Source organism: Panthera tigris, chromosome E1 (assembly GCF_018350195.1).
Source record: "Panthera tigris isolate Pti1 chromosome E1, P.tigris_Pti1_mat1.1, whole genome shotgun sequence".
Classification (NCBI taxonomy): domain Eukaryota; kingdom Metazoa; phylum Chordata; class Mammalia; order Carnivora; family Felidae; genus Panthera; species Panthera tigris.
Window position 1 is genome coordinate 43,932,729 of NC_056673.1, and position 18,593 is coordinate 43,951,321.

The 18,593-nt window shown below is 56.2% G+C and overlaps 1 protein-coding gene across 1 annotated transcript in view; it reads left to right on the forward strand.

Annotated features, from left to right (window-relative positions):
- Nucleotides 1-16,764, forward strand: part of MAPT (microtubule associated protein tau) — a 96,517-nt gene extending 79,753 nt beyond the window's left edge. The window contains 5 exon segments of the mRNA XM_042966931.1: nucleotides 7,830-7,922; nucleotides 11,308-11,389; nucleotides 12,811-12,923; nucleotides 16,060-16,086; nucleotides 16,088-16,764. Of these exon segments, the coding sequence (XP_042822865.1) occupies nucleotides 7,830-7,922; nucleotides 11,308-11,389; nucleotides 12,811-12,923; nucleotides 16,060-16,086; nucleotides 16,088-16,276 (504 nt within the window). The 3' untranslated portion in view covers nucleotides 16,277-16,764.
- Nucleotides 16,765-18,593: the final 1,829 nt, after the last annotated feature.

An 18,593-nucleotide genomic window follows, 5' to 3' on the forward strand; every position in this document is an offset into this window, starting at 1 on the left:
GCCCCAGGCTGCACCTGCATCAGCCCAGGCTGTACCCCCACCAGCTCAGGCTGCACCCCCACCAGCCCTGAGTTCCTCCGACATCGGCTTGGAAAGCGTGGGTGCTCCTGGCCTGGCTCCAGCAGCTCTGCAGAGAACTCGGGGCCGGGGCTGAGCATGTCCCACTCGAGACCCTTCCAGGGCCGGAATCTGCCCCTTGCACCCAGGACTGCCCCGTCTGTGGGGGAAAAGGAGTCTAGTGGAAGGGAGCCAGCGACCAATGCTCAGGGTGGAAATGCTCCCGATTTGGGGCGCAGGCACCAAGCTGTCCACGTCTACCGAAGGGTTAAAGGGGAGAGGGCAACTATCCAGGACTCTTTGGGGGAGGAGGCAGGAAAGTGGCAAAGGGAGGAGTAACAGCTTCTCTTAAATCCCATGGAAAACCCGGAAATTTTTCTGAAACAAAGAAACCTTCAGCCATGACAAAGAGCAACACTAATCTCCCGGGGAAATGAAGGGAAAAGAAACAGGAAAGAAGAAGGCACATGGGATCCACGGAGAAGGCCTTTAAAAGGCCCCGACTGCAGGTCTCCTGAGGTCTCCTTGAGACCTTTGGGGGCCCTGTGGCGTCCCACAGTGTCCTGCGTGCAGCAAGTTCTGTGGGTGTTTACGCTGCAAAAAGGTCAGCGCTGTGAGTCTGAAGAACAACGCAGCTCCCTGCATAGATGCTCACACCGAAGGAGGAGGTAAAGGGTTCAGTTTGTAAATCTGCAGAGACTGAAAACCGCAGAGGATTGATGTAAATCAGTGGTTGGAAAAAAAATGCAAAACACCTGTTTACTGCTCTGTACTTTGCTCTGTGTTCACGATTTGCTGTTGTGAGCAGGTATTGCTTGAAGAGTCCGGAATGGAATTATTTTTTTTAACGTTTATTTATTGAGAGCGTGTGCGTGAGAGCACAGGCCCGGGAGAGGCAGGGAGAGAGGGAGACACAGAATCTGAAGCAGGTTCCAGGCTCTGAGCTGTCAGCGCAGAGCCAGACATGGGGCTCAAACTCACGGACTGTGAGATCGTGACCTGAGCTGAAGTCGGACACTCCATGGACTGAGCCACCGAGTCGCCCCAGAACGAAATTATTTTTGAAATCGCAGTTAAGCCCTTGGCCACTTTAACAGAACCAGCTGAATCCACCAGGGGCTGGGGGAGAAGGGAAGGCAGGCCAGCCACGCAGACAAGCATACAGCTCCCTGGGGGAGCAGCCCTTCCGCCTGACTGCCAGAGGATCACCTGAGGGCTGGAGGGTCGGTTGTTTGAAAAATCTTGGTGCCAGAGCCTTCCCCCGCCCCATTAGAATCTCCCGGGGAGTCTCCCCAGATGTTCCCAATGTGCAAGCTGAGGCCCAGTGTCCCCAGATTCTTAACCTGCAGGCCTCTGGCCTCAACCCCCACTACTAGGGTCTCCTGTGCACCCTGGATCTGATGGCTGGTTTTTCCTTTCAGTCCTGACCCTGTTTTCAGATTCCCTCCACCTGCCTCGGTAGGCTTGTTCCCCACCCAGGCCAGCCCCTGTGTCCTGCAGCCCCGCCCTGGGTTTGTCCCAGCCCTGTTTGTCCCAGCCCACATTAAAAGAAAAACAGAAGGACATAGAAAGTCCATGTAACTGAAAGGGGAAATTTTTAAATACCAGGAATTAAATTAAACCCACACCACTGAGGGTCCCCCACAGTGAGGGTTGAATGTCACCACGCTGAGGGTCACTTGACCAGCATCACTGAGGGTCACCTGTGTTATGGACTGTCCCCCGCAATGTGATATGTCACCAGCAAGTCAGAAAAGACAGGACAGGCCCGTTTTGGAACCATCGTTGGTCTTTGAGTGCCAGGCACATGGGCCGAAGGAAGACAGTGAGAAACTACACCCTGGAGATGTTCAGACCAAAAGCGGAATAAAACTAGAAGTGACAGGGCTGGGGTGGCCAGGGGCACATGGGTTTAGGCTGGAGTTTTGTTCCTTTACACAAGAGCTAAGGGGGGTTGCCAGCCGATAGAGGGAGGTCCCTGCTGGGTCTGCGGTGAACCAGCTGGGAGTTTGCCCTGACAGGACAGGAGAGGACAGAGGAGGAGGAGGGCACTGCCCGCAGGGAGCCAGCCTCAGGCTCCATGGTCAGTGGGTCCTGGGGACTGAGGTTGGGAGAATCAGAGTTGAATAACCGGGCGGGTGAGGGCCCAGCAAGGTTAAGGCAACACCGCGAGAGCCCTCAGCAGCCCTTCTGTGTCAGTGGGAAGCACAGGGGCCCCAGGGACCGCCCAGGGTGGGAGAGGAGGAGCTCACTCAGGGCCAAGGCTGCCTGCTCCGGAGAACCAAGGCAGTGCCTGTGGCTGCCAAGGGTGGGAAAGGATTACAAAGTCATGGCAGGAAAAGGGCACGGGGGCCCAAACATGGGGTGGTCTGGTTGGTTCTGAGCAGATGGAGCTAAAGTCACGTTCTCTGAGGATGTTCAGGCCAGTGGCTGGGATCGGCCAGGCAGGACCGAAACCTGCAGGAGCTGAAGGGCCTTGCAAGCCTTGGGCTGCAATATTCCAGGCAACCACAAGATGACGACAGAATGCTGTGTCTGTCTCCATCCTGGAGAACTGAAGTCTGTATCTTTAAAATTCATTATAGTCAGTGACAAAGTCCCAGTTCTCATTTTAAAAAGCAGACACGTCTAGGGGCTCAAGGGCTCAGTCCGTTAAGCGTCCGACTTCGGCTCAGGTCATCATCTCACAGTTCGTGGGTTCGGGCCCCACCTCGGGCTCTGTGCTGACAGCTGAGAGCCTGGAGCCTGCTTCAGATTCTGTCTCCCTCTCTCTCTGCCCCTCCCCAGCTCATACTCTGTGTCTCACTCTCTCTCTCAAAAAATGAACAAATGTTTAAAAAAAAATTTTTTTTTTTTTTAAAAATTTTTTTTTTTTTTTTTAAAAAAACAGACATGTCAGACCTTTACATGGAGTAAATTAAGTCAATTTGTACCTGGGGTAGTCTGCCTCTCCCGGGTCAGGACCAGCTATAACTAAGCTAAACCTGAGCTAGGGTGCCAGGTCCTGCAGAACAGGGCTGGGACCCTCCCCTGGGACAGCCCTGCAATTTCCTGACCTTCTGGGCATCTCCCCCTGCACATGGCATCTTTCTGAACAATCTTGTATAAATCCCATCATTTTAAAGATGCACTGGGTATGTTGACCCTAGTGGAGCCAAGATGGGCCCAGCAAGCACCAGGCCATGCTGGAGACAGGCCTTTCCGGGGACAGCCAGTGGACACTGGGCCAGCCTGGGAGCTCCTGGGGGAGGACTGGGCCATCTGGAGCATCTTGAGAGCTCTGAGCTCAGACAGAATCAGATCAAGGCCCAGTGAGGGTTTGGGACAGCTTCATGTCCTTTAGTCACCCTCCACCCCAGCCTCTCCTCTAGGATCAAACCCTGACCACAGGAAATTCTCCCTTGACTGTGAGTCCCCGAGATCAAAATTTGGAGCCTCGAAAACATTGTTCTGTCCTTTGATGAGGATTTTCAGTGTCTGCCCAGGGCTGAGGGTCAATATCACACATATTGTTCTAGCTGAGAAATTAAGTTTCAGGATTTCAGTTTCGTAATGCCAACTGTTTTATCCCCCTTCCGTAAATCTAACATTCTGTAAAGGGTGTTGACTTAATTTGACGACTAACAATAATTCAGGTCTGCTTCGTCTATTGCCAAATCCCACAAAAAAACTTGCTGCCCTTTTTTTCTTTTGGTGTGGGACTGGAATAAGAAAAAGCCACATTAAAAAAAAAATTGTGTGTATATTGCAGATCTTATTATTGCTTAATGTCACTTGCTTCATTTGATGAATTTCTTTAAATGGATTAGTTCAGAAAATAATGTTATCTTCCTTGAAAAACTGGTTTTTATTGTCAGATAAGGAGAGTTAGGTAGCCCATCGAGTTTCCCTTTTTGCTTTGGCTTCCAGGAAGCTCAGAGTTAAATGTAATGATGTCTAATTGTCAGTCCTGATGACCTCTGCTTCTTTTACCATTATCCTTTTAATTTTGTTGTTCTACTATTTCGTGTGTTTGCGTGTGTTTTCTAATACTAAACAGCTCCAATTCCTTTGTGAAAGGCAAAGCCTGCTTCTGGGACTTATCCAGTGGAAAGTGATGAGTAAAAAATGATCCCCACAGAAGGAGTTCATGTCCCACTCCTTAAAATCTGAGGGTGGCCCGACGGGATTCAAAGATACTATGCAGAGGGCGGCGGTAGCTCCTTAAGAAGCAGTGTGAGAAAGCCTGTTCCATTTGCTGCCCCAGCACAGGCCGGGGCCGAGGCACTGTCCCTGCAGCCCCTTGCTGGCAGGAGAGAATTTTGAGGCTCACAAGAGAGTGTTGTTTGTACTTGGTGTATGAGAACCCCGGCTTAAGGACCGCTGGGGTGAAACTTTGTTGTCACGAAGGTAGGTAGGTAGCCTGTGGTTGTACCACTGAGTTGAGAAGGTTACTTAACCTCCCGGGGCCTCAAATGGCCTCCTCGTCACTAAGTTAGGGGCACGGCAGGTGCGAAGGATGAGGTGGAGTTAGATATTCTCCCAACCCGTTCACCCCAGATGAGGGTGGTGTTTACGTTTAAAAACACAGAAGAGGGGCACCTGGGTGGCTCAGTCAGTTGCACGTCCCACTCGTGATCTCAGGCCATGATCTCACGGTTCCAGAGTTCGAGCCCCACATCGGGCTCTGCACTGACAGGGCGGAGCCTGCTTGGGATTCTGTCTCCTTCTCTCTCTGCCCCTCCCCTGCTCACAGTGCTCTGTCTCCTCCTCAAAATACGTATACTTTAAAACAAACAACAGAGAAGAGAAGACAAAGGAAGACTTTGAATATATAAAGATGTAAACATTTGTAGGAAAAAAGTCACCTATGAGCAAAAGGGGGGCAAAGGAGCAACTCTGTAATAAAAAAAAATGCAGAATAAGCCAACGATGCAACCCCATTTATTTAAGTCAAAGAAAGCAAACCGATTCTTTACATGCCTGATGCTGGGAGCTGTGCAGTGAAACGGACTTTCTCAGCAGTGCTCACAGGGTAGAGTGATCCAGCCCCTTCAGGAAGCTGCTTGCAGAGGTGTACGGAGAATTTTTAGAGTATTTATTACTTTGACCCAGAAATTCTACTTCTGGGACTCTGCTATGAAATAATCCATAATATGGAAAGAGCTTCTTGCAGAAGGTTATTTGTGGTGAGGCTGTTTCTGCTATTTAAAATGGAATCGATACAAATGTCTGATCACACAGATATCACAAAATGGAATAGGACCTATTATTTCGTAACAAAGTTTTTTAAATATTTACTTATTTTTGAGACAGAGAGAGAGAGAGAGAGACGGCACAGGCGGGGAAGGGGCAGAGAGAGAGGGAGACATAGAATCAATCCAAAGCAGCTCCAGGCTCTGAGCTGTCAGCATGGAGCCTGACGCAGGGCTCGAACCCATGAACCGTGAGATCATGACCTGAGTGGAAGTGAGACGCTTAACCGGCTGAGCCACCCAGGTGCCCAGAATAATCCTTCTGATGACTGTAGACAAGGCAGATGCTTAGGAGATGATGTTACTTGATAAAGCAAGATACATTATTGTATGTAAGTAATTACCACCATTTATATGTACATGATGGTAGTTTTATTTATATATGTGTGACTTCAAGGGAATATCACAAAATGAAATTGTGGTTGTGGTAGGGTGGCAGGAAAACCGTTTTTTGCTTTGTTTAAACTATTTTTCAAAATCATAATGTTATGTTACTTTTCTAATGAAAAATACATAGCTTTTTATTTTATTTATTTTTATATTTTGAGAGAGAGAGAGAGAGAGAGAACATGAGAGTAGGGGAGAAGGGCAGAGAGAGAAGGAGAGAGAGAATCCCAAGGATCCCAAGCAGGGTCCACACTGAGGCAGGGCTCGATCCCACGACCCTGGGATCATGACCAGAGCTGAAATCAAGACCCGGACACTCAACCCACTGAGCCACCTAGGCTCCCCCATAGCTTTTTATTTTAAAGGAACATAAAAGAAAATGAAAAAGGGAGGTTAGGGGGCACCTGGGTGGCTCAGTGGGTTGAGTGTCTGACTTCAGCTCAAGTCATGATCTCACAGTCTGTGAGTGAGATCCCCACGCTGGGCTCTGTGCTGAGAGCTCAGAGCCTGGAGCCTGCTTCGGATTCTGTGTCTCCCTCTCTCTCTGCCCCTCCCCTGCTCGTGCTGTCTCTTTCTCTCTCTCAAAAAATAAACATTAAAAATTTTAAAAGAAGGAAAGAAAAAATGGGGGGTTAGATATATGCTTACCAGGTTTTTAGATCCAGACCAGTAAAACGAAGGGAAAAAAAAAAGGGATGGGGTCCGAGAGAAGATTACTCTGTCTTTATTCCGTCAGGCGAAGGACATCTCAAAATGCTAAATATGGCCTACTATCAATGTAACTTAATAACTAATAATTTAATAAAGGAAAGGCCATTTTCACACCAAAAAGTAGGATGGACAAAATTTTGCTATCACGTCCTCATTTCCCCATTTTGCGAGGACCTGTGGCACCCTTGATGGCTGACTGTGGCTCCTGGGTCAGAGTTTGGGACCCTTCTACCCGCAGGAGCCGGGCCAGGGCTCCGACCCCCGGCCACAGCCGTCCTCACGGATCCTGCATCTCTGGAGCAACGGCCCCCGCCTGGCCACACTGAGATCTCGGTGCCATTGCCACAATTTCAGAGAGCAACGCTGGCTCTTAATGGGGAAATCCAGTTGGCCGCTGTTATCAGCGATGAATGGGAAACTAAGGCACAGTTTACAAGCAGGGAGCACCTGTGGGGCAAGACACCTGTGATAAAGAGGTCGCCCAGCCCCAGCAGAGGTAACCAGGAGGTTTTTCAGCTCTCCTCTGTGCCGCGGTCGTCTGTGCATTTCCGTTGTTAGACAAATGGGGTAAAAAATCACCGCTAAAACAGTGATATCCCCGCACCGCCTCCCTGGTGCCTGGAGAGAGAAGCCTCTTAGAAACACAGGGGGACCACAGCTTTCTGGACCACAGCTCCTCAGGAACATGTGCCCGCTTCCCTTTAAGCCCCTGGCGGCCTTGTGGACAAGGGCGAGCCGATGGATAGAAGGTCAGGCGCCTACCCTGCCTTCCAGGTGGCAAAGCCCTCACCTGGAGGGGTGTCTGGATCCTTCTTCTCCAGAGTCATCTGTGTCTCTTCCCCGTGATGGCAGCGATCCCCAAACCTCGCCGTGCGGCCGAAGCACCAAGGGGAGACCGAGATTCTAATTCTAGGTCTGGGTGGGGTCTGGGATTAAAATAGAGGGAGATCTATCTGTATGTAATTGCAGTGCCCACAGGCTTGAGCACAGCCACAGAAAGGTCTCGCGGACGTTCTGGCGGGCCTGGTGGGTGTGCGAACGAGGACACAGATGGCACTTTTTATTCATTCATTTAAACACGTCATCGAGCACACCTCGCTCCGGCCCAGCCTGGCGGCCGCTCAGCTGCAGTTTCCAGGCCTCAGATGTGCCCTCTGGGGGGCCTCCGTGGTGCAGCCCTTTGGTGAAGGGAAGAGCTGCCTCCCGGTGGCTGTGCTTTGCAAACCCAGCTCGGTGAGGTGGAGCCCGGCCCTGCCCGCAGTCACTCACGGTTCCGGAACCGCCTTCCTGGGGGGGGCTGCCTGGAAGCTGTGACTCAGACCTCCTGCCCTCCGCCTGGAGCCTGGTCCCCGCCCTCAAGGCAGGAAGCGGAGTGTGTCAGGGCAGAGCAGGTGCGTCTGGGCCTGATGTGACATTCATCCTTTTTTCTGGCTGTCAAAGGTGCAGATAATTAATAAGAAGCTGGATCTTAGCAACGTCCAGTCCAAGTGTGGCTCAAAGGATAATATCAAACACGTGCCAGGAGGCGGCAGTGTGAGTATCGTCACACTTTCCCTGGGCCCGTTCCGTGGTTCTGGTTTGTAACAAGCGGCATGAGAATATACACTTGCGAGACATTGCAGAGAATAAACCGTCCTCGGGGGCAGAGTCTGTGCCCCCCAGGCTCCCTGCACCCGTGTCCACGGTTCTAGGAGGGGTGGGACCCCAGCACCTGTGGGGCCCCCGGCCTCTGCAGAACAGGAGGATGGCTGAGCCTCTCTCTGGCCCAAACCTGGAGGCCAGGTCCTCACGGCATAATACCCGGGGTCCACCCCCCCCACCGTCCGGCACGGGCTCCTGGGAGCCCCGCCGCCCGTTTGAGGTTGGGAGGAAAGGGGCAGCGTCTGAGACTGGGCTCTGTCCCCTCGTCCCCCGTGGACGGACAGCCCTGTGGACGGCTGGCACGTCCGTTCTGATGAGCAGACGCGATGTGTTGCTGTCCTCACTCAGAGCAGGAAAAGTCCAGTCCCTGCTCGTGTTTGTCTCCTGCATCTGCCAGGGACGAGCAGATCCCCAAGCCTCGGCTCAGGTGTAAAACCGGCCCCTCTCCTGGCAGAGACTTCAGGGGAAAAATAGCCCCCAAATTGCACAGGGGACCCTGCCTGCGGCGCTTGGGAGTTGACAGAGAAATGCTGCCTTGGACCCTTTTACATTAGGCTCCCTCCAAATGTCGTGGGGACGCCTGGTGTCCCTAGTGGGGGAGTCCCTGAGGTTTGGGGCTGGCATCCTCACCTCTCACCTACCCACTCCATCAGCTCTGCTGTTCCCCTCCCGGCCACTCCATGGTCACTCACCGTGGGTACGGACTGGGCCTCCTGCGGCCGGGCCCCCCTTCTCTGCGGCCCCTACCCCAGCCTCTGGGTTGACTGGAAACCACATTTAAACGCATCAAAGTGGGAGGGTCGAGCCCCTTTGAGGTCCACCCCCGGCTGGGGGGATGGTTTCTGAGAGCAGGTGCCTTGCTCCTGGCTGGCAGCCAGGAGGGTGGCAGGGGGCGGGGGACAGTGGTAGCCCCAGGCGGGCTGTCTCTCCAGAACGTGCCCAGCCTGGGCCCGCACCTCTGCGCCCAGCCCCGAGGTTTATTCTTGCAATGTGAGTCTGTCTCCCGCCCTGAGCTGCATGGCGCTTCCGTAACGCTTCCTCACCAGTGTCTGCTCAGCGTTTTCCTCTGTGTCCCCAACCCTGCTCTCCTGTCCCGCTGCTACCAGAAGGAAGGGGAAGGTGTGGGGACCACCCCCCACCCTGACCCACAACGGTGGGCTCCGCTCAGAGTGCTGGTTGCTGTGTTAGCTCTGCCTGGATCTCTGGTGTCACTATTGCAGACCCTGGCTCTGGCCGGAGGGGCGAGGCCTGTTCTCTGGTTTAACTCCTGTCTGGTCGGCCGGCAGGAGGCTGTGCTGGTGGGCCCTGGGCTGTGGGGTCCAGAGGTAGCTTCAGGCGTGAGCTCGGGGCAGACGGTACATTCCCACTGCTGATGGCAGTGCCCAGGACATGAGGGGACTTCCTCGAGGGCACCTCCTGTGCTCCCGCCCTCTCTGCCCGCCTCCGGCTAACCTATGTGACCTGGCAAAGAGCCGCGGGATATCTCAGGCTGGCCCTGAGCATTGTCCTTGGAGCGTGGCCACTGCTGGTTTGCAGTAGGAACCTTCACAGAAAGCTCTTCTCCTGGTGGAAGGCGGCTGGGGGTTCTGGGCACTTGAGCCAGGTGTTTTGGGGGTGCTAGACCCCTGGCCTGGGCCCTCCGGCCTCTGGCTTGTGGCCCTCCCTTCCCTAGCCTGGAGGGGATGTCCCAGCTGGCAGGCCCAGCTCCCTTGTCCACCTTGGGATCCTCCCTGCCTCCCTCGGGCTCTGGGCTCCACTCCAGGCCTGGCCTCCTCCCTCCCCGGGCCTCCACTCCTCCTGCCGCCCCTGCCCTGGCTCCTACCCTCAGGCAGTCCTGTCCCCTCTGCCTCCTTCTGCACACCCTCCTCTCCCCAGGTTACCTCATCCGGGCTGAGGGGAAAGAGGGAAGTCTGGGTCACAGAATTTACTTCCCTCTCTCTCGTGCCAGGAGGAGCTCCCGTGGCCCCTTCCCTGCCTCTCAGTGCGCTGTCTCCCAGACCCTGTTCCCTCAGGACCGTTCACCCCCCTCCCGTCCACCTGCACCGGCGCCGGCTGCCACACCTGGGCGCTCCCCTTGCCTCACTCCACAGACACAGGCCAAGGGCGCCTGTTGGCCTCGGTCAACTCTCCATCAAGAAGTGGCAAACGCCAGCATGATTTTAATTAACTAAAATCATTTGGAATTGTTCCAGGTGATTTAGACAGAAGTAGATCTCCCTCCTTTTTTGTCTGGCTCTCTGGCTGGAGGCCATCTCTCTCCTGGGTAACTCCGGGCTCCCACTCCGTGGTGACTGGCCTCTTGTGGCCTCACACGGGTGGTTGCTGGAGGCCCTGGGAAGTGTCCCTCAGTGACCATCCAGGGACCCCCTCACAGACACGGCTTTCTAGAGGCTTCCTCCAGAAAACCCATCTGCCGATGCGGGGGTCCCTGTGGGGGATCCCCTCCAGGGAGTCGGTTCTTGGGCTGAGATCGGTGGGGCGCTCAGCGGCTGTCATTCCCCTCGGGAGGGTGGGCAGTGGGAAGTGTGGCCAAGTTGCGTGCTGGGCCCCGGGCCGGTTCTGAGCCCTGTGTGTGTCTGAGCTGTGCTCCATCTCTCGGGGACTGACCTGCTGGGTCCTCTGTGCCGTCTGCCCGTCTCCTGCTGTCGCTTTGCTCCTTGAGCTCGAGAACCGAAATGTCTAGGACGCTGTGTTGTCCAGGTGCCAGCTGGCTCTTACCTCCAAGCTGCCAAACCGCTGTGGGTGCTGCTTGTCGAAGGTCCCCACACTTGCTGCGGTGCTGGGCTTTGTGGGAGCCTCTCCTGGGAGGAAGCGCCCCCACCGACCCCACTCTGCCCGCTCCTCTTTGAGGACCAGCAGATGTGGCTTTCTGGCTTGTCCAACAAGATTGTCCAAGTGCGGTACAAATGGATCCTATGGATCCCTCCTTTCTTTGTCCCCACCGAATGCAGTGTCACTTTCAGCTCAGGAAACAGTGACTCTTTTAAATGAACGGTGTGGGCCCTGCACAGTGACAAATATCCCTGTTTTCCCCCTGTGGGACCGAGGGCACTTCAATCCCACAGTCATTCTCTGAAGACCCACCTCCCCTGGGGCAGGGCTGGCGGAAGTCCAACAACACATTTTCCCACCATGACCGGGTGCCTTCCTCGCGGCGGACAGGAAACACCGTCTAAGCAGGGCCTGGACTTACACGGCTGCTCTTCGTGGGGTTACACCCGTAATTAAATCATCCTGTTTTATTCTCTGTCTCTCCCTCATCCTCTCCCGCCTCCAGGTGCAAATAGTGTACAAACCAGTGGACCTGAGCAAGGTGACCTCCAAGTGTGGCTCGCTAGGCAACATCCATCATAAGCCAGGTAGCCCTTGCAGAAGGCGGGGAAGGTCAGCGGGGGGAGGTGCGGGACGGGACTGGGTGGTGCCTTCTCCTGAAGTGGCTGGGAAGGATTGATGGGATGGGCTGACGAGGGGAGCATCGAAGGTGGAACTTGCTGGGCCCTGGGAGGGGTGGCTGTCCCATCTTACTCCTGAGCAGGGCGCCATGCTGGCCCAGCCAATGTGACGGGGGGGGGGGGGGGGGGGGGGGGGGGGCGGGTCCTAAGCCCCAAACTGGTTCTCCAAGCAGGCTGCGCAGAGCCTCTAGAGCCGGGGACAGGCCTGATCTGGCTCCCGAAGGCTGGCTTGTGGATGTTCCAGTTTGGTTCCCAGCCCACACAGGGGACACGTCACCGCCTGCGCCAGCCATTGCCAAGCTCCGGCCGTGACTTTGTTTCGACAGTAAATGCCGTTGGAGCTCTGCCATGCTTCCCTCCCCGCTCCCCTTCCCACACCACAAGAAAATCAGAGCTATCTGGAGATCTCTCTGCGCTGATGGAAATGTTCTAGACCTGCTCCGTCCAGTGTGGTGGCCCCCAACCACACGTGGCTACTGAGCCCTGAAAATGTGGCCAGCGCAGTGGACAAAATGAGCTAATTGTACCTAATTAAAATTTAAGTAGCCGCATGGGGCTGGTGGCTACCGCACTGTTCCAGGAGGCGGCCAGCGTAGATCTAGATTCTAACTCCTGTCCGGGGGTCCAGAGTGGGGACTTCTGCCGTGGGCCCGGTTCGGAGCTGAATCCGTACTTGCTGAAGCGTTCCTGTGGGGAGACAGGGCCGGCAGAGACGTAGTCCGGATCGTCTCTCATCCCGTTCCGGCTTCCTTACACTTGTTGTGGGAGTCTGGTCTCTCCCAGCGAAAACCGTCCCTCAGCTGTGCCACCATTCCCACCATGAGCAGCTTTCTTGGGCGGCCTTATCCTTCCCCAGAAGGGAAGGATGTCTGTCCGTCTCCCTCTCTGGCCGCGGCTCCCACGCTCTCGGGTGCGGCACCTAGTGTCCGAGGAGGGGGAGGGGTCAGGGCCCTTCCTTCGTTAGGGTGCATTTTGCCATTTAGTTTGGTTCCGAGGCCTTGCAGGGCTGTGGCTTTACAGGATGTTGACCGAGAGAGACTTCACTCTTTGGAAGCCGACCACTTTAGAATTTAGAATCTTTTCTCCTACCCTGAGTTGTCATTGACCTTTGCATGAACGAAGGAGGAAGGATTTGTTGAGCCAATACTGAGGCACACCTTGGTTAGAGAGCAAACTGTTGTCCAGCCCTTGGGAAGGGCTCTTACCTGGGCCCAGACTACCTTCTAAATGAAGGACCGTCTCGTCTACTCCGAAGGATTGGGGTCTACTTGGAATGGCTTGCTTGGCCCTCCTTCAAGGCCTGGTGCCCCGTGTGTGTTGTGTTCCAGGAGGCGGCCAGGTGGAGGTAAAATCTGAGAAGCTGGACTTCAAGGACAGAGTCCAGTCGAAGATCGGGTCCCTGGATAACATCACCCACGTCCCTGGTGGAGGGAATAAAAAGGTACAAGGGGGCGGGGTGGGGAGGAGGCTGCATTTAGACACGGCTGTTAATGGAGTGGGGTGCACGAACCCGGTCCGGTTTTCCAGAGAAGGAAAGCTGAGGGGCCTGAACTAATTGGCTTCCTGTGGATTCTCAGCGACCCCCAGGACTCATCGGGTGAGCCACCTTCGCCGGCCATTGCTGTCACCTGGGAGCCTTGCCAGATTTGATGCCCAGACCCCACCTGGAGATTCTGATTGGTCTCAGGTGCAGCCTGGGCACCTGGAGTTTGTAAAGCCCCCAGGTGATGCTTTCATGCCCGGAAAGGTGAGCGCCGCTGTCCTCCGTGACGGCGGTCGGCCCTGTGGTTGGCAAGCGTCCACGGAAGGAAGTGGCCATCCATCCCCAAAGCCAGCCCCAGCGCACCAGAGCGAGTAAAGGGAGCGTAACCTGATTTTGTAAGTGGGTCACCAGGCAGCCAGAGCAAAACGGTGATGCTGAAATCCAGATTCCCGCAGAGCCCCTGCCTGTCGGTCACAGAATCGTCCACGGGGACGGCTGCTGGACCCGGGCCTCGGCGATCCGGGCGGTCTCTGGAGTCCTCGGGTCTCGCCGTGGGAGCTGGGGGAAGGGGAAGCCAGGGCTTGTGGCCCTGAGCAGGCTCCCTCTGGGCGCATCACAGGATGTGGTCTTAGGGCCGTACTTCTTTTCTGCAGAAACACAGCCAAAGCGCTCTCTGGGGGGTTCCCACCCACTCCAGCGGCCGTGAACTTCTGGAAGTGGCTCATTTTCCAGTTTGCAGTGCCCCCCAGCAGCTGACAGAGGGGTGGTGGAAGGAGAAGGGGCGTCCCAGAATGGGCACAGACTCTGAGACCCGACCCAGCGTGAGAAGGGGCACTGGCCAAAGTGGCCCAGCTGGTTGGAAGTGGCAGCCGTCACACCGTTCATTCTGAACGGACAGGCCCCGTGCCGCGTGTGAGGCCGAAGCCCAAGGGGGCGGTTCTGGAGAAGCACTGGCTGGTGTGGTCTTACTTCAAGCAGAGGCCGCAGACTGAGACCTCAGGACAAACCTGACCACAGACGAGCTCCCCGAAGGCCGGGGCGCGGAGGGCGGGGTACTCAGGCCCTTGGATGGCCTTGTGCTCTCTGGCTCCCCGCAGCACCCCCTGTCACCCCCCCCCCACCCCCACCCCGGACAGCAGGGTGGACCCGGTTCCCCAGACTGGGCTTCCAAGGTGCAGAAATATCATCTCAGTGCCTGGTCCCTGGTAAAAGAGGGGCCGGGAGGCCGCGCGCTTCAAGGGAAGTGAGGCAGGGCCCAGTTCTCTGAGGTTGTGGAGAAGGTTCTCTGCAAAAGCCCGGTGGCTCTCCTAGCTTCTGTCACCTGACCGCCTCCCTGGTTTAAGGCCTGGGCATTGGCAATTCCCTGGGTGAAGGAAGGTCTCTGCCTGTCTCTGGAAGCTTCTATGTCCTGAGCAAAGCTCTGGGCTTGACTCTGCTTGGAGGTGGGACCTGGGCAGGCCGGGCAAGTGCTCTCAGCTCGTTTCTCCCTCAGCAACATGGGACCGAAATATCCACATCCCTGGGTGGTGCTGAAACCCAAAGGAGATGGTGTTCTGGAAGGTTCCTGGTACTTTGTAACCAGCTAAGAACGTGACTTAGAGTCAAGCCAGAGTGTGAACTTCTGTTTTAACTCACCTCTGTGCTGGCTGAGAAAGGGTGGGCCTGGCCCTGCCCACCACTCAGAAGACACTGTCCTGACCCCAGAGTGTCCCTGCCTATCTAGTCCCCCACTTCCTCCGTGATGGGCAGGAAGCTCTAACAAGCGGTGGAGTGCAGGACCCCCGTCTCCAGAGCGCCCTTCAGTTTGGGAGATTTGGGGACTTATAGCCACGTCCAAGCCCCCCCCCCACCCCCACCGCAACGGGGGCTTCTCAGCCGGGGTCCACGGACTCCCGAGTTTGTGCAGAACGCTTGTGGGTCGCTGAGCGCATGCCCGCTTGTGTCCATCTTTCTGGCTTCGCCAGATGCACAAAGGTCTCAGGACCCCAAAAAAGGAGAGAATTCCTGTCTGCCACTTCCGGGCTCGTCAGGAGCTCTTATGAACTGCTCACATCTGTGACACAGGCTTTCTGAGTGTCGTGGGCATCCTCTGGAGCTAAGTGCCTCTGGACTCCTGGCCCGGTCATTGTTTCTCTCCTTGAAAAAGGACTTTATGGCACCATCGTTTCTAGCACACCTTCCAGGGCGGTTCACGCTTTGCTGCCACCTCCAAAGCCCTCAGTCAAAGGCGAAGGGGAGGAGTGTGTGTGGCTCACGGCTGGACGGCAGTGACTCTGGGGATGTCCCTTAATCATCTCCAGCTTCTCCCTCATGCTTTACTTTGCAATTGGGTAATATTTTTTTTTAGAGAGAGGGCACCAGTAAGCGAGGGGCAGAGAGAGAGAGAAGCGGGGCCTCCCCCGGGCTCATGTGTTACCCGGAGCGGGGCTCGAGCTCACCCCATGTGTGACTCGAACTCATGGACTGTGAGCTCATGACTTGAGCCGAAGTCAGATGCTTAATGACTGAGCCACCCAGGCGCCCCATGCAGTTTGATGATATCTATTAAGATAAAACGCACATGTCTTTTGACCTACCAGCCATTCCGCTCCTAGGATACGGTTACACGTGTGTGAAATGACGTGCACACAGGGCTATATTCATACACGGCGTCATTTGTGATAGCACATGCTAGAACACCCTGAGTTTCCATCGATAGGGGAATAGATACATTTTGGTGCATGGTGATGAAGTACCACACAGCCCTCAACAAGCATCAGGGAAGCAAGTACTGGTAACGGAAGGTATTAAGTCTAAGAACCAAAGTGTGAAGCGCCTATTAAATATACATTTCTATCCCACACGTGTGGGCTATCTCTGCAAGGGTGCACAGGAAACGAGCGATGCTCACTGTGTCTGGAGAAGGGACGCGGGTGGCTGGCAGGCAGGCGCTGGAGGACCCGCGTGCAGGTGTTCACTCCGGGACGGTGGCCAGACCAGACCACGGTCCCCCCGCAGCCCCGGTGGTGGGGGGGGGGCAGGCAGGGCTTGCTCCCCTTCCTATGGCTTAATTCACCCCTCCTCCCCTCCCCCCCAACTACCTCCTCTCTCGCAGATCGAAACCCACAAGCTGACCTTCCGCGGAGAACGCCAAAGCCAAGACAGACCACGGGGCGGAGATCGTGTACAAGTCGCCCGTGGTGTCGGGGGACACGTCTCCGCGGCACCTCAGCAACGTGTCCTCCACGGGCAGCATCGACATGGTAGACTCGCCCCAGCTCGCCACGCTAGCCGACGAAGTGTCCGCCTCCCTGGCCAAGCAGGGTTTGTGATCAGGCCCCCGGGGCGGTCAGTAATCGTGGAGAGAAGAGAGAGAGTGTGGAAAAAAAAAGAATAATGATCTGGCCCTTCGCCCTCTGCCCTCCCCCAGCTGCTCCTCACAGATCCGTTAATCGGTTAATCACTTTAACCTGCTTTTGTCGCTCGGCCCTGGCTCGGGACTTCAAAATCAGTGACGGGAAAAAGAGCAAATTCCAGCTTTCCAAATTGATGGGTGGGCTGGCGATAATAAAATATTTTTAAAAACATTTAAAAAGACGACCACACCCACCATTTCCTTGGGCAATTACTTTTGATTCTTTTTTTTTCCCCCTCCGCCTAGAAGAGGGAGGAGAGGCTCTGCGAGCTGCTTCTGGGTTATCTCAAGGGACTGCGGGCGCCCCTGCTCCGCCCTGTCCTGGGGGTGTCACAGAGGCAGCGGCAGCAGCAACGGATTTGAAACCGGGTGCCGTGTGGGAGCCGCGGGGGGGCGGATGTCAACTTTGTGGTGGGGGTTGGGGGAGGAGCCCCGGAGAGGCTGAGGCAGGGGAAGGGGGGAGGGAGAGGGCAGAAGGGACAGTGTGGGAGTGGGTGATGGGGGGTGGGCGGGGGAGCCACTGCTCTCTGCCTGGAAGGACAGCGGGAAGGGCAGACCGCCTCGGCCGCCCACAGCTCGCTCGCGCCAGGCGGCCTCCCTGTGCTCGGTGGCCCGGGGTCCGCCGCGGGGCCCGTGTGCCACCGTCCCCGCGGGCGGCCCGTGGGAGAAAGGCTCCGGTTGGCGGGAGGAGGTGGTCGGTTGGCGGGAGGGGGGCACCCTGTGGATCGCTTCCTCGGAGAAGACTGACCTTGACGTCCCGAGCGCTGGCCTCTTTCTCCCTCCCCGCAGGGTGGGGGCCCCACGGAAACCCTGTTTTACTGAGTTCTGAAGGTTGGAACTGCAGCCACGATTTTGGCCACCTCACAGTTCTGGGACTTTAGGGCTAAACCAGTTCTCTTTGTAAGGACTCGTGCCTCTTGGGGGCATCCGCCTGTTCCCAAGCCTGGGCCTCTGGCATCCCTGGAGCGTGCTGGGGTCTGGGAGGTGGGTCCTGAGCCTCCTGTCCCTCCCGTGGCCACTGCAGCCACCTGTCCTCCCTCCCCCCACCATGCCCATGTGTCTGCTGTGCGGAGCCCAGTCACTGCCTGTCCCCCTCACGATGTCACACTGTCCCGAGTTCCCAGCCTCACCACGCCCCTTTCTCAGCACTGGACGTTGTTCAGACGCAGGAGGCACCTGCTCTCAAATAAAGGGGTGTCTGAGCGAAGGCAAAACCCAGGCACAAGGTGAGATCTCGGTCCCTTGGTTTAAGTTATAACTCACCCAACCGGTGTGTCCCCTCACGATGAACCTGATGACCGTACTCCGTCCCTTACCCCCCACCTCTCCTCGCAGACGTGAGCCAGGGTGGGCTCAGCAATGACCCGGGATGTTTTGGCCTTGTTTCTACTTGGAGAGCCTTTTCCTCCCAGAAGGCCTGGTCCCCTTCCTGAGTTGAGCTGGCAGCAGGTCGGCCGTCCTGGGTCCAGAGGCGGCAGCAGGTCAGGCAGGCAAGGCCCCTGGGGCAGGGCCACACTCTGTGCCCCGATTCCACCCGAGCTTGTGACTGCCAGCCTCTCCGAGAGCCCCGCCAGCGCTCAGCCCTGCATACCCCGGGAGGGGAGCACGCCCCTCGGAAATGGTTCTCCCCCCCCCCCCCCCCCCCCCCCCCCCCCCCCCCCCCCGCCACCCCCCGTCCCAGCTGGAAGCAGTGCTGTCTGTCCTGCTGGAGCAGCTGAACATATACATAGACGTCACCTTTCCCTCCCCGTCTGCACCCTGTCGCGTTGTAGTCTGATTTGTCTGTTTATGCTTGGATTCACCAGAGTGACTTTGATAATGAAAAGGTTAAAAAAAAAAAAAAAAAAGGACGCATGTATCTTGAAATGCTTGTGAAGAGGTTTCTAACCCACCCCACGGGGGTCCTAGATGTCTCTCCCTCCCACACGGGGGGCTTGGCTCCGGGTGGCCGGTGTGGCTCTACCCGGTCACAGCCTCCTGATCTGAAAGGCTTCCGGGGCATCTGGGACCAGGTTCTGACATTGGAGAACCTTCAGCTTGGAGGAAGGCCCAGAGCACAGGACTGGGACAGGATCCTGGGGCAGAAGCTACAGCGCCCCCTTGCCGCCCCGCTGGGACTTCCCTTTGTGGGGGCAGAGAGAGGTGGATCTTGTGGCCGGCCTGGTCTGCAGCGAGGAGATGGCCCTCTCCGGTCACAGCCAGAAGCCCCCAGCAGCCACGAGGGTCTTACGACA